Genomic DNA, 13,611 nt, shown 5'->3' on the forward strand with positions numbered 1-13,611 from the left:
CCTGGATAAATCCTGGTTTAGGACTGGATTTACACCTGGTTTATCTTCGCTTTAATCATGGATTTGTCCAGACTCAGACCAAGTGTTTCATAATCCGGACTCAGAGGGTTTTACTTTACAGGAATTATAAAATAAAGGGAAATGCAGTTGAGTGTAGTGGACGCAGGTGACCAGCAGGGGGAGGCACAGACCGCATTGTGAGGAAGCTGGCCACGAGGGGTCAAAATGGGCAGGCTGACTTAACAAAGGTAGACTTCTCACCAGACATTTATTACTCACGCAAAAGGAACTTCTCTGACACACAGATGTCACATACAAAATGGCCCCCAGTGACTAGAAGCAGTCAGGTTTTATACCTCCCCTAATGGGAAAGGACCTCCCATAGGTTAAGTACCATTAGTTCATTGAGTTCCAACAATAACTTTATCTGGCAAGTGATCCTTGTACATAAAATGAACAAGTTTAAGTGTTCAAAACAACAAAGATACAAATCAAAATCATACACAAAAGGAAACACAAAGCAAAGTTTAACCAGTTTCCCCCACCGCATGGTCCAGCCCAAGATTTTAAAATGGCCGACACAGATCACGCCCCTTCATTTCTCACCAGGTGGTGCAGGTAAATGTCTGAGTAAATGAATAAACAAAGTTTTAAATGGACAATGTGAAGTAATTATCAATAAAATGAATCTGGGGTTATTGTTGACTGGCGTATATTGCAAATGAAACAAACAAAGCAAAATAACCAAAACACATTATAGGACAAATCCACTTTGTCACACACATCATGGACCAGACTTTCTGCAAACCAGTTTTTCTTAAACAGCTGCACAGAGACTCTCAGGGGGAAACAAGCACAAGCTTAATCAACTAAGATTAAAGCCATTTTTAAAATTAAATTAAATTAAAAACACCAGTTTGAAGAGGTCTCCAGCGCGTGACGGTGGAGTCTTCCTGTGGGAGGGGCTTGAAAATATAATGGTCACATGACCACATTTGTGTTCCGTTGGCGAGATACAGGGGGTGTCTCACATTACCCCGTTCTCCCCCAGGCACGCCCCACTTTTCACTTTTCTATTTTTTGAAAAATAACAGAATCATGGATCATTTTGCTTTCACTTCACAGTTGTCTGTTCTTGTGTGTGAACTTTCAGTAAAAAATTAAAAAATAAAATCTTTATGTTAATGGTTGTAAACATGACAAAATGTGCAAAAGTTCAAGGTGTATTAGTACTTTTGAGAGGCACTGTACATATACTTGTAATTCTTATATATTTTCATGAGTTGTTTTGATGGATTTGTTTTATTGAGTTATTGTCGTGTTTATGGTGTTGAGGCACATTGAGTTTCCTTGTGCGTGAAATGTGCTCTATAAATAAATCTGCCTTTCCTTTGAGGGACATAAGGTCCGCCCTGACTCCAACAAAGTTACTTTATCTTTAGAATGACCTGACAGACGTGTGGAGGACGAGGAGCCTCTGAGCGACTCAGTGGCTTTAGGAAAGTCCAGATGTTGGTGATGTTTGAGGAACAGTTTGAGTCTAGTGTTGCAGCTCTGTGAGGACACTCCTGATGTTTTATTGGTCTAAACAAAAAACACTGGATTTGTTGGATCTGTTTCTAACGCCCTGTTTGTTCTGATCTAATGAATTCTTCTTCTGATTCTCAGCAGCTTCAACATGGACCCACCTGGACCTGGCCCCGGGTCCAAACCCAGACCTAAACCCAGACCTAAACCTGCTCCCAGCTCTGTGTCTCTGAGAAGTGACCACTCTAAAGGAAACCCTCCTGACTTTAGAGAACCTCCTCCTGAAGACCAGAGGTAAAACAGGCTGATAAAATAGTGAGACCAAGTACAGCATGTTTGTCATTGGAAGAAGTGTGAGCTGCTCCTCAAACAAACAATAAACAAGTCTAGTCTCACCTGGACCATCCAAGTCGGGGAGAGCGGGGTAATGTGGTACAGTTTTTACATTTGCTCCTCTCGAGCTCAGCTGAAATGATATTTCAGTAAAATTAACACATTTCCCATTAATTCAGGATGTTGCCCAGCTATGGAAATGATCAGCAGGTCTTGTGGTGGGTAAAGTGTTCATGTGACTCACTTTACCCACGGGGTAAACTGAGACAGACCAGAGACATCACCGGGGTAAAGTGAACCTCTTTAGAAACACCATAATGACACATGTTATAACTATAAAAACTATACTGACAAACACACATTCACAAACTAATGCTGGACGAGTAACAGAATCATGGGGATTTTTTTAAATGTTTGAAAGTGATCAAAAGTAAATGAAATACAACATAATATGACTCAAATTGTATTAATGAACAGACACAGCCTCTGGGTCAGAACATGGACCCATAATCAGAACTAGCCAGTCCACAGTCTGGGGCCCAGGACACAGGACCATCAGAACCAGTTAGAAGAGCCTGGACTCAGGACACAGGCCTGACCCACCTGCATTAGTGTCTCACTTTACCCCATAGCCACCATTTTAGAAAGAATAACATCTCTAGCAATTCGGGCTAATCTTTAAATAGCATCCAGCACATGGGTTTACACGTTGGAAGTTCATCAACATGTGTGATTTAAGTTTTTCTACATGAAGCCACAGCATCAGCACCAACCTCTACTACCTGGCAAGTGTGGAAAGGGAGGGGCTTGAAAATATAATGCTCACATGACCACATTTGTGTTCTGTTGACTAGAAGAAGTACTTCTCTAAAATCATTGCAAACTGCAGAAACAATTCTCGTGTTCTGTTTTCCACAGTAAACAGATTAACTAACCCTCCAGTTTCACTGCCCCTAGAACTAATCTCGACATCTAAGTGTAATGAGTTTGCAATATTTTTCTATGACAAAGTCCAAAGCATTAAAAATGCCATAAATTCCACAACACAAAAATAAACTCTGCCACCAGATAAACACCTTGAGCTGACACATTTCACACCTGTTACTGACAAAACAATCGAAGAGGTTATCTCTGGTCTGAGTTCATGTACATGCTGCCTTGATGAATTACCCACTAGATTTCTGAAGTCTGTGCTGACCAGCTTGTTACCACAACTTGCTCAGTTAGTTAACATCTCACTCCAGACTGGAGCCTTTCCAAAGGCCTTGAAAACAGCAGTCATTAAGCCTCTTCTAAAAAAGAGCAGCCTTGATGCCAAGGTAATGAACAACTACCGGCCCATATCAAACCTGCCATTCTTAGGAAAAGTCCTAGAGAAAGTAGTATATCAGCAGCTCACTTACTTTCTCCTGTCTAACAATGTGTTTGATACTTTCCAGTCAGGATTTAGGCCCCACCACAGCACTGAGACAGCTCTGATCAAGGTGACAAATGATATCCGCATGAACACCAACGCAGGTAAGGTCTCAGTCTTAGTTCTGCTGGACCTGAGCGCTGCCTTTGACACAGTGGACCACGGGATCTTACTTCACAGGCTAGAAAACTGGGTGGGAATCTCTGGTACTGCTCTAAACTGGTTTAAGTCCTATCTCGAGGACAGGACGTACTTTGTTGAAATTGGCAACTGTGTCTCAGACAAAATTGCCATGACCTGTGGAGTCCCCCAGGGGTCAATCTTGGGACCCCTCTTATTCAACTTGTACATGCTTCCATTGGGTCAGCTAATAAACAGCAACAATGTGTCGTACCACAACTATGCAGATGACATTCAAATCTACGTGTCACTGACGGCTGGTGAACATGGGCCTGTAGATACACTCTGTCACTGCATCCAACAGATCAGTTTGTGGATGCAAAACAACTTTCTCCAACTAAACTCAGACAAAACTGAGATCATTGTTTTTGGCCCACAGGCACAAAGACAAAGTGTTGTCAGTCACCTTGAGTCTCTCTCTCTAAAACCAAAAAATCAGGTTAGAAATCTAGGGGTAATCATGGACTCAGACCTGAACTTAAACAGCCACATCAAAGCAATAACATCAGCAGCTTTTTACCATCTGAAAAACATTGCTAAGATCAGAGGAATAGTGTCAAAACCAGACTTAGAGAGACTTATCCATGCATTTGTCTCCAGCAGGTTAGACGACTGTAACGGCCTACTCACTGGCCTCTCTAAACGAGCTATCAGACAGCTACAGTACATCCAGAACGCTGCTGCTCGAGTCCTGACAAGAACCAGGAAATATGACCATATTAGTCCAGTGCTCCGGTCTCTGCACTGGCTTCCTGTCGCTCAGAGAATAGTCTTTAAAACAGCTCTGCTTGTGTACAAGTCTTTTCATGGTTTAGCTCCAAAGTCCATCTCTGACATGATAGAGCCGTATGAACCATCTCGGGCCCTGAGAACTTCAGGGAGGGGCCTGCTGGTGGTTCCCAGAGTCAATAATAAACACGGTGAGGCTGCGTTTCAGTTTCATGCAGCTAAAATCAGAACAGTCTTCACGAGGATGTGAGACAGGCCTCAACTCTGACAATGTTCAAATCCAGGCTGAAAACAGTTCTTTTTACCAATGCATATGACTGAAAGTATTTATCTGCACTCTCGCCTTTTACTGTAATTGATTAATTTTATGTTGATGTTTTTATTGATTCTATTTGTTTTCAACTGTGAAGCACTTTGAATTGCCTTGTGTATGAATTGTGCTCTACAAATAAACTTGCCTTGCCTTGCCTTGCCTAGATACAGGGGGTGTCTCACATTACCCTGTTATTACCCATTACCCTGTACCGACCAGGCCCTTCCCTGCTGAGCTTCCAAAGTCTGACGGGATCAGGCAGAGCAAAGGCTGGACGGCCATCTTTATTTAACCAAATATAACTGTTTAAGATTATTTTCTAATTTCCATGGATGCCACGAGTTCAGCAGCAAATTTCCAATAATGTAACTATTTAGACATCATAATACTTCTCACATGAATCTGAGTTTGTTAAAGGGGGGGTATTATGCAAAATCGACTTTTTCAAGCTTTACATCATGTTATTAAGTCATTCCCTCATTAAAACCATGCCTGAAGTGTTGCCTTGGCACATTCACGTATTTTCGAGTAATCTGTAAAAACTCTGATGGCGGCCATTTTAGGGATAAAATGCCTGATTCCTTCAGGGAACGCCTCGAACCTCCAGGATACACCTCCGACCTTTCGTCACCAGCCGAGTAACCAACCACTGCTCCTCAGCAGAACCCCCTCCCCGCAGTGTCTAGCCCTAAGATGTAAACAGTCATCATGGAGGATTAGCTTCATGTGTTGTGAACCGGAGCCACAGCAGACTTTTACAAAGACACACATCAGTGTTTCTGTTATCGAAACACCCAGGATTAAAACCGGTGACAAGAACACTTGTTTCAGTGTCTGGTTCTGCGCTGGGCCTTGATGATGCACAGAGCCTCCGGAGAAAGCTAATGCTAAGCTAAACCTCGAGTCATCACGTGAAAACGAGAAATATGCACACATAAAGTCAATAAAACCACCACACACATAAAGAACCGTTTAACAATGATCACACACGGAGCCTGGCTTGTTGATTTGGAAGTTTATTGCTCACATTTCATCTACAATGGGTCATAGCCGAGTGGCTTTCTCCCGGAGCTAACAAGCTAGCCGCGACAAGCTAACGGGAAAATTCACTGAATACAAGCAGCATATTATGCACTAAAAACGTCACTAAAACAGGCAACTGCTTGAAGCAGCCTTTATGATGATCACACACGGAGCCTGGCTTGTTGATTTTGTAGTTTATTGCTCACATTTCATCTACAGTGAGTCGTAGCCGAGTGGTTTTCTCCCGGAGCTAAGGCACTATTAGCCGCGACAAGCTAACAACCTTCACCTTTACAACATTCATTGAAAACAGGCAGCATATTATGCACAAATAACGTCAATAAAGCAGCAACTACTCGAAGCAGCCTTTACGATGATCACACAATGAGCCTGGCTTTACACATCTGTGGTTTATTGCAGACTTTTCATCAACAATGAGCTGTAGTCATTATAACAAGCTAACGGGTAACCTCGAAAAACCACTGTCCACCTGCACAGATAATGTCCGTCTTTGAATCGTATGGGCTCCTGCAGATCCTGGTGTCGTCCATGGGGGTATAGTTACAGATCCATAGGGCAGATGCAAAGAGAGAGCCTCCAAACAGCAGTTATTTTTCAGGCAAGAGCCCCTTCCAAGCGTCCGGTGTGGAAGGTTCGTCTCCAAATCATATCCTGTGTGGCCATTGTTCACAACGTGATAAACAGCAGCTCCTTTCCAACAATAAAAAATAAAATGCACCGATCGTAGTTTTCAATACTGTTGAGACAACGAGCGTAGTGTTGTGATGCCACAGACAGCGTGTGGAGGGGGCGTGTCGGAAAGGGTCAGAGGTTCTTAAAGAGACAGAGGCCTATTTCAAGCCATTTGCTACGGCCATTTTGAAAGAGCAATTTTATACAAGGCAGTTATTCTAATTTACTGCATTTACAGACCAACAGAAGGTTTCGTCATCATTGTAGTGTGCTATAGACTGGTGCTATGTGGCTGAAAAAAGCATAATACCCCCTCTTTAAAATATAATAAAAGCTGCACTGTGGTTGCCCACGACTTCGATGGGTCTCAGTTTGTAAAGAGTTCGAAGCTGTGGCTCAGCATTAACATACAAATATGAAACTTAAATCCTATCCTGTAAAAATACTGATCATCTGATTCTCAGCAGCTACAACATGGATCCACCTGGACCTGGGTCTAAACCAAGACCTAAACCTGCTCCCAGCTCTGTGTCTCTGAGAAGTGACCAGTCTAAAGGCCACCTCCCCAACTTTAGAGAACCTCCTCCTGAAGACCAGAGGTAAGTCCCGCGTAAACCACAGTCAGACCTGGTTTAGTCCTGGTTTAGTCCTGGTTTAGTCCTGGTTTAGTCCTGGTGTGAGCTCTAGATGGTGAGTCCTCAGGAGGTCTGTGGAGGAGCTTCTTGTGAGTCTAAATGAGTCCAAAGGCGGCTGCAGTGGTCTCTGCTCAGTCTCTAATGTTTCTGTTTGTTGGTTCTCAGGGAGCCAGGCCCAAAGGAGCAGCTGGACGCCATATTCACGGTGAGTAGCCACGACTGCAGCATGTGTGGGGTTCTCTGTGGGGCTCCTCAGGTCCTCTCTTTGACTGAAACTCTTTAAATCTGATTCTATTCCAGCGTCTGGAGGAAGACATCCTAACGTTTGTCAAAGAGCAGCTGCAGAGGCTCCACAGGCTCCTGGTCTCAGAGTACCCAGAGAGTAGCTCAGAGAGTGAGGAGGAGCAGAGCAGCAGAGAGGCTGTGCTGAACATCACCCTGGACTTCCTGAGGAGGATGAAGCAGGAGCAGCTGGCCGAGCGTCTGAGCTCCAGTAAGAACTCTTCCACATCTACATAACTTTAATAACTTATATTTGAGTTTGTGTCCAGTGAAGAGTTCACTGTTGTCTCTGTCTTTATTCAGGGAGTTCTGTTGGAGTTTGCAGAGATAAACTGAAGAGTCATCTGCAGCAGAGGTTCAGCTTTGTGTTTGAGGGCGTGGCTAAAGCAGGAAACTCCGCCCCCCTGCACCAGATCTACACAGAGCTCTACATCACAGAGGGAGGGGCCTCAGAGGTCAACCAGGAACATGAGGTCAGACACATCGAGACGGCGTCCAGGAAACCAGCCGCTACAGAGACCAGCATCACATGTGAAGACCTGTTTAAAAGCCCCGCCCACAGACAGCAGCCAATCAGAGCAGAGCTGACAGAGGGACAAGGAACACAAACAAAAAGAAAAAGGCCAATGAAAACAGAGTTTACAAAACCAAAGAAACTAAAGAGAATAGACCAGACAATGGAACAAATCAACGTAGACCTGAAAGAGGATCGACCAATCAGAGCAGAGCTGACAGAGGAGGGACCAATCAGGACGGTGCTGACGAAGGGCGTGGCCGGCGTGGGGAAAACAGTGCTGACTCAGAAGGTGAGTCTGGACTGGGCTGAAGGCAGAGCCCACCAGGACGTCCAGCTGCTGTTCCCCTTCACTTTCAGAGAGCTCAATGTGCTCAGAGACACAGAGTACAGCCTGGTGGAGCTGCTGCACCACTTCTTCAGTCAAACCAAAGGTCTCTGCAGCTTTCAGCAGCTCCAGGTGCTCTTCATCTTTGACGGTCTGGACGAGTGCAGACTTCCTCTGGACTTCAGCCGGACCCGGGTCCTGACGGAGCCCACAGAGAGCGCCTCAGTGGAGGAGCTGCTGGTGAACCTCATCAGGGGGAGCCTGCTTCCCTCCGCTCGCCTCTGGATAACCACACGCCCCGCGGCGGCCAATCAGATCCCTGCTGAGTGCGTCTCCATGGTGACAGAGGTGCGAGGGTTCAGCGACCCACAGAAGGAGCAGTACTTCAGGAAAAGGTTCAGAGATGAGCAGCAGGCCACAGACATCATCTCCCACATCAAGAGCATCCACAGCCTGTACATCATGTGCCACATCCCAGTCTTCTGCTGGATCCTCTCCACAGTCCTGCTCCATCTGATGGAGACCAGAGAGAGAGGAGAGCTGCCCCGCACCCTCACCCAGATGTACATCCACCTCCTGGTGGTCCAGGCCAAAGTCAAGAACATCAAGTATCATGAGGGATCTGGGACAGACCTTCACTGGACTCCAGAGACCTGGGAGATGGTGCGGTCTCTGGGAAAACTGGCCTTTGAGCAGCTGCAGAAAGGAAACCTGATCTTCTACGAGAGTGACCTGAGCGAGTGTGGGCTGGACGCTGCAGCCGCCTCAGTGTACTCCGGAGTCTTCACACAGGTCTTTAGAGAGGAGCCAGGCCTGTACCAGGACAAGGTCTACTGCTTCATCCATCTGACTGTGCAGGAGTTTCTGGCTGCTCTTCACGTCCATCAGACCTTCTTCAGCTCTGGGGAGAACCTGCTGTCCACACCACACTCCTCTGAGAGCCCTGACCCCGAGGAGAACCTGCTGTCCACACCACACTCCTCTGAGAGCCCTGAGTCCTTCTACCGCTCTGCTGTGGACCGGGCCTTACAGAGTCCAAACGGACACCTGGACCTTTTCCTGCGCTTCCTCCTGGGGCTGTCTCTGTCGACCAATCAGAGCCTGCTGCCAGGTCAGCTGACTCACACAGGAAGTGACTGGACCAATCAGGAGACAGTAAAGCACATCAAACAGAAGCTGAATGAAGAGGGTCTGTCTGCAGAGAGGAGCCTGAACCTGCTCCACTGTCTGAACGAACTCAACGACCACAGTCTGATGGAGGAGATACAGAGTTACATGAGACAAGGACGTCTCTCCTTGTTAGATTCTCCTGCTGAGTGGTCTGCTCTGTCCTTCCTCTTACTGTCCTCAGACTCAGACCTGGAGGAGTTTGACCTCAGGAAATACTGTTCCTCAGAGACAGCTCTCCTGAAGCTGCTGCCGGTCGTCAAAGCCTCCACCAAAGCCATGTGAGTCCAGACTGTATTTAAACACTTGTGTCTTGGCTCTCGTCTCTAATCGTCCTCTCTGTCCTCAGTCTGAGCGGCTGTGGCCTGTCTCCTCTCAGCTGTGCTCCTCTGGCCTCAGTCCTCAGCTCCTCCAGTCTGACTCACCTGGATCTCAGTAACAACGACCTCCAGGACTCAGGAGTGGAGCTGCTGTGTTCTGGACTGAAGAGCGCCCCCTGCAGACTGCACACCCTCAGGTGAGACGCTCCCATGATGCACTCTGTCTCTGTGTCCACATTAGAGGCTAATGCTGTGTGTCTTTAGTCTGTCTGGATGTCTGGTCTCAGAGAGGGGCGGGGCTTCTCTGGCCTCAGCTCTGAGCTCCGCCCCCTCCCACCTGAGAGAGTTAGACCTGAGCTACAACCATCCAGGACCCTCCGCCGAGCTCCTGACCGCTCTACGGGCCCCTCAGGGGCCCCTGCTCTCTCTCAGGTGAGGCCCCCCCTGGACTCTCTCAGGGTCTTGTCTCTGGTCCATGGTTGGTCCAGGTCTGGTCTGGTCTACAGTAAACTAGACTTGTGTGTTTCAGGCTGGATCCTGCTGGAGAACAGTGGATGGTCCCAGGTCTGAGGAAATGTGAGTCTGTGTTTTATTCATTTTATGGAAATAACTTGAACTTCATCAGGTTTACATGATCTGTTTTTAGAGGAAAAATCTGCAAAGTGATAGATTTAATTTACAAATTATGCACCAAATCCATGCTCTTCTGAATATCTGTGTCAGACTTATTACAGCTTATTACACATGAAAGAACTCTTCAGACACAGGACCAGGAAGTGATGTCATGAGTTGTGTTTGTTTCCTCAGATTCCTGTGAGTTTTCTCTGGATCCAAACACAGCTCAGAGGAACCTCCTTCTGTCTGAGGACAAACGGACTGTGACCAAAGTGTGGAAGGAGCAGCAGTATCCAGATCATGAGGACAGGTTCATGGACCAGTGTCAGGTCCTGAGCTCCACTGGCCTGAGGGGGCGCTGTTACTGGGAGGTGCAGTGGAGCGGATGGGGGGGGTTTGATATAGCAGTGAGTTACAGAGGAATCAGACAGAGAAGAGACAGAGAGGAGAGTAGGTTTGGAAACAATGATCAGTCCTGGAGTCTGAGGATCAATGGTGGAGGTTACTTTGTCTGTCACAACAAGAGAGAAACACTCTTCCCCTCCACCTGCTCTGACTCAGCTGTAGTGGGCGTGTTCCTGGACTCTGAGGCTGGAGCTCTGTCCTTCTATGAGGTCGGCTCTGATGGAAAACTGTCCCACATTCACACCTTCACCTCCTCCTTCACTGAGCCTCTGTTTCCTGGGTTTAGGTTGTGGACTTATGGTCACTCTGTGTCTGTGTTAGATCTGAGGAGAGCGCCCCCTGGTGGACCTCTGTGACTGAACTCTTTTATGACACACATTTGATTGACAGCTGTAAGGACCAATCACAGCTGGCTCCGCCTGTAATAAAAAAAGGAAACAAAGTGTAAGACAGTGATAACGGTGGGTTTGAGATCATACACCTGCCAGTATAATCTCCCCTCTTTAAGGCCAAAGCAGCTGTGGGTGTGGAATGTGCAGATGTTACGGTGGTGGGACATATAGAGGGACAGACTGACTCATATTATACAAATAAACTTACATTTTGTTATTAGGTTTGGTTTAATTTGTGAGGAGGTCTAAACCGAGACCTAAACCTGCTCCAGCGTCTCTGAAAAGTGACCGCTCTAAACTCTGACTGTCCTGTCTCTACACTCTAAAAAGTACTGACTTAACCCAACGAGAAACATTGAGGCGACCGTCTCCATTGGACTTGATTTTCTCAACAGTAAAACCTTTTATTAACTGAATACAAACTCAATAAATATCTGCATTGATTTACATGTTTGAGTTGCTTCCACTGATATTGTACCACAAGTTTAACCCATTTTAAAATGTTAACTTGAATTTGTTATTTACAATATTTTTAAGTTGGCTGAACATAAATTTATCTTGCATTGTAACATTTTTGTTGCATTTTACAAAGAAATGATCACAAACAAACATATGATTTGACAAACTGCATTTATTGTGTACTTGAGCGAAAAGCTGCCTCTGGACGAGCATCAATGATGTTGCGCTGAAAAAGAAAGCAAGTCAGAATCAGATTTTAGAAAAGTATGTTCAAAATATATACCTGAAAATGTGAGTCTTTATTTTCCTCATTTTCTCTTCAGCCGCTCCTCCAAACCAGTGTTAACTTTTCCCGTTACCTCTCTTAGCAGACAGGGGAAACAGGGGAACTCAGTGCAGCTCCAGGGCTGAAGTAACAAATACAGACTTCCGAGTTAAAAACCCATTCGTTGCTCACGTAGTGCAGGATAGTAAAGATGAGGCAGCAGTTTCCTTCGGTAGCTGGCATTTATTTTATACCACCTACTACTCTTGCAACACTACCCCCACTCTGGATAGCATTAATTCCAAAATAATTCTACTCCAGTACACACTTTGAATACGTTACTGTTAGCTCAGTATGAAATTCCCAGAGAGGAAGCAACAACATTTTTTTTTTTTTTTTTTTTAACACAATATAGCAAGGAACACATGGAGACATGACATCATCTCAAAAATGGTTTGATAAAGTGTTTAAACCATAAATGTCAATAACAGTTCAGCATATCCATTCACCAAACCTGTCAGGTGGTCTGGTACAACGTCTCGGTCTTTGAGGACGCTGACTGTGGTGGCGCTGTCCCTGAGCTCCACCCACACTGTGCCAATCATTAGCTGGGCCCTGGGTAAATGGGAAGCCGGAATCAGACAGAACAGAGACTGTATCAGAGGCAGGCAGTGCTAGCAATGTACTGTTGTTATTCCCAAGGCTCTCAGAATCATTGAAGAGGCCAGACAGAGAAATGTCCACGTCTGTGATATCCACTTCAAGAGGGGGTGGTGGAACCTCCTCTGGCAACCACCTTTGTGCAAGGTCAAGAGCCCAAGTGTTGTCTAAGGTGTCCCGGCTGCGATAAGGTTTTAGCTGGTCATGGTGGACAACCTTTCCTTTTGTCTTTGGACTTCTTTGAATACGATAGACGAGGTCATCTAGTTGTCCCAGGACAAAATAGGGGCCTTCATAGGATGGCAGGAACTTTTTCACCTTGTTCTTGACCTTATTTGTGCCCTTAATGAGGTACCACACAGCGTCCCCTATGTGGTACTGCGTACGACAGCAGTTTTTGTCATACTGTCTTTTGGCACGAATCACTGACTCGCCAAGCACGTCCCGGGCAATGAGGTGTGCTAACTCAAGCCTTTCTCGAAGTTGCTGAACATACATAGTGGCAGATTCCGCTGTGTCATCATCAGGAGGTAGGCCGACCACCAAATCAACTGGCTCGCTCATCTCACGCCCAAACACTAAGTAGTTAGGTGTGAACTTAGTGGCGCTGTGTTTTGTTGCTCTGTAGGCCATGAGAGCATAGGGAATCATGAGGTCCCAGTCCCAATGGCACTGCTCAGCCGTGGTGGATAGGATCTTTTGTAAAGTGGCATTAAATCTTTCTACTTGTCCATCCGACTGAGGCCTAAATGGTGTCGTGTGAGTCTTGTCAATATTGAACAGGCGGCACATTTCCTGGTACACGTCAGATTCAAAGTTACGGCCTTGGTCACTGTGCAAAACCTGTGGTGCCCCATAGCGACAAACCCATTGTGAAGTGAGAACTTCGGCCACTGTCACAGCTTGTTGGTTCTCTAGGGCAAAGGCTTCAACCAACTTGGTAAAAGCATCTTGCACAACCATTATGTAACGATTGTGGCGCTCAGTTTCATTCAATGGTCCCATGATGTCCACAGCTATACGTTCAAAAGGGGCCCCGACTCTAACGGTTCCCATAGGGGCTTGTGGTGTCTTTAATGGTCTGGCCTTCGATGCACAGCTTAAGCAAGTTCGACAATAAAGAGCTGTGTCCTCTCGCATATGGTACCAGTAAAACCTTGTTTGCAGGCGGGCCACTGTGCGTTCAACTCCAAAATGTCCTCCAATGGGACCTTCATGCATCTGCTTAAAGATGTCTGACCGAAAGGCATGTGGTAACACCAACTGGGGGTAAAACTGAGAGTCATTTTGGCAATAAAATTTGCGAAAAAGTATACCTTCTTTTAGATAAAACCTCTTCCACTGGCTCCAATAGGCC

At 46.0% G+C, this 13,611-nt stretch overlaps 1 protein-coding gene and 1 long non-coding RNA gene across 2 annotated transcripts in view; both read left to right on the forward strand.

Annotated features, from left to right (window-relative positions):
* The window catches only part of LOC306966347, a 347,602-nt gene that overhangs the window by 324,294 nt on the left and 9,697 nt on the right, over positions 1 to 13,611 (forward strand). The gene's annotated exons all lie outside the window — the stretch shown is intronic.
* Positions 1,645 to 10,834, forward strand: LOC306966686 (NACHT, LRR and PYD domains-containing protein 3-like; the record flags this gene model as incomplete). The annotated part of the gene is given in 10 exon segments (XM_079561499.1): positions 1,645 to 1,665; positions 1,667 to 1,821; positions 6,677 to 6,811; positions 7,013 to 7,052; positions 7,148 to 7,340; positions 7,433 to 9,419; positions 9,488 to 9,655; positions 9,723 to 9,890; positions 9,988 to 10,034; positions 10,266 to 10,834. Coding segments are annotated over 10 exon segments (3,483 nt in total).

This window comes from Gobius niger, assembly GCF_951799975.1.
Source record: "Gobius niger genome assembly, chromosome: 8".
In the NCBI taxonomy this organism is placed as follows: Eukaryota; Metazoa; Chordata; class Actinopteri; order Gobiiformes; family Gobiidae; genus Gobius; species Gobius niger.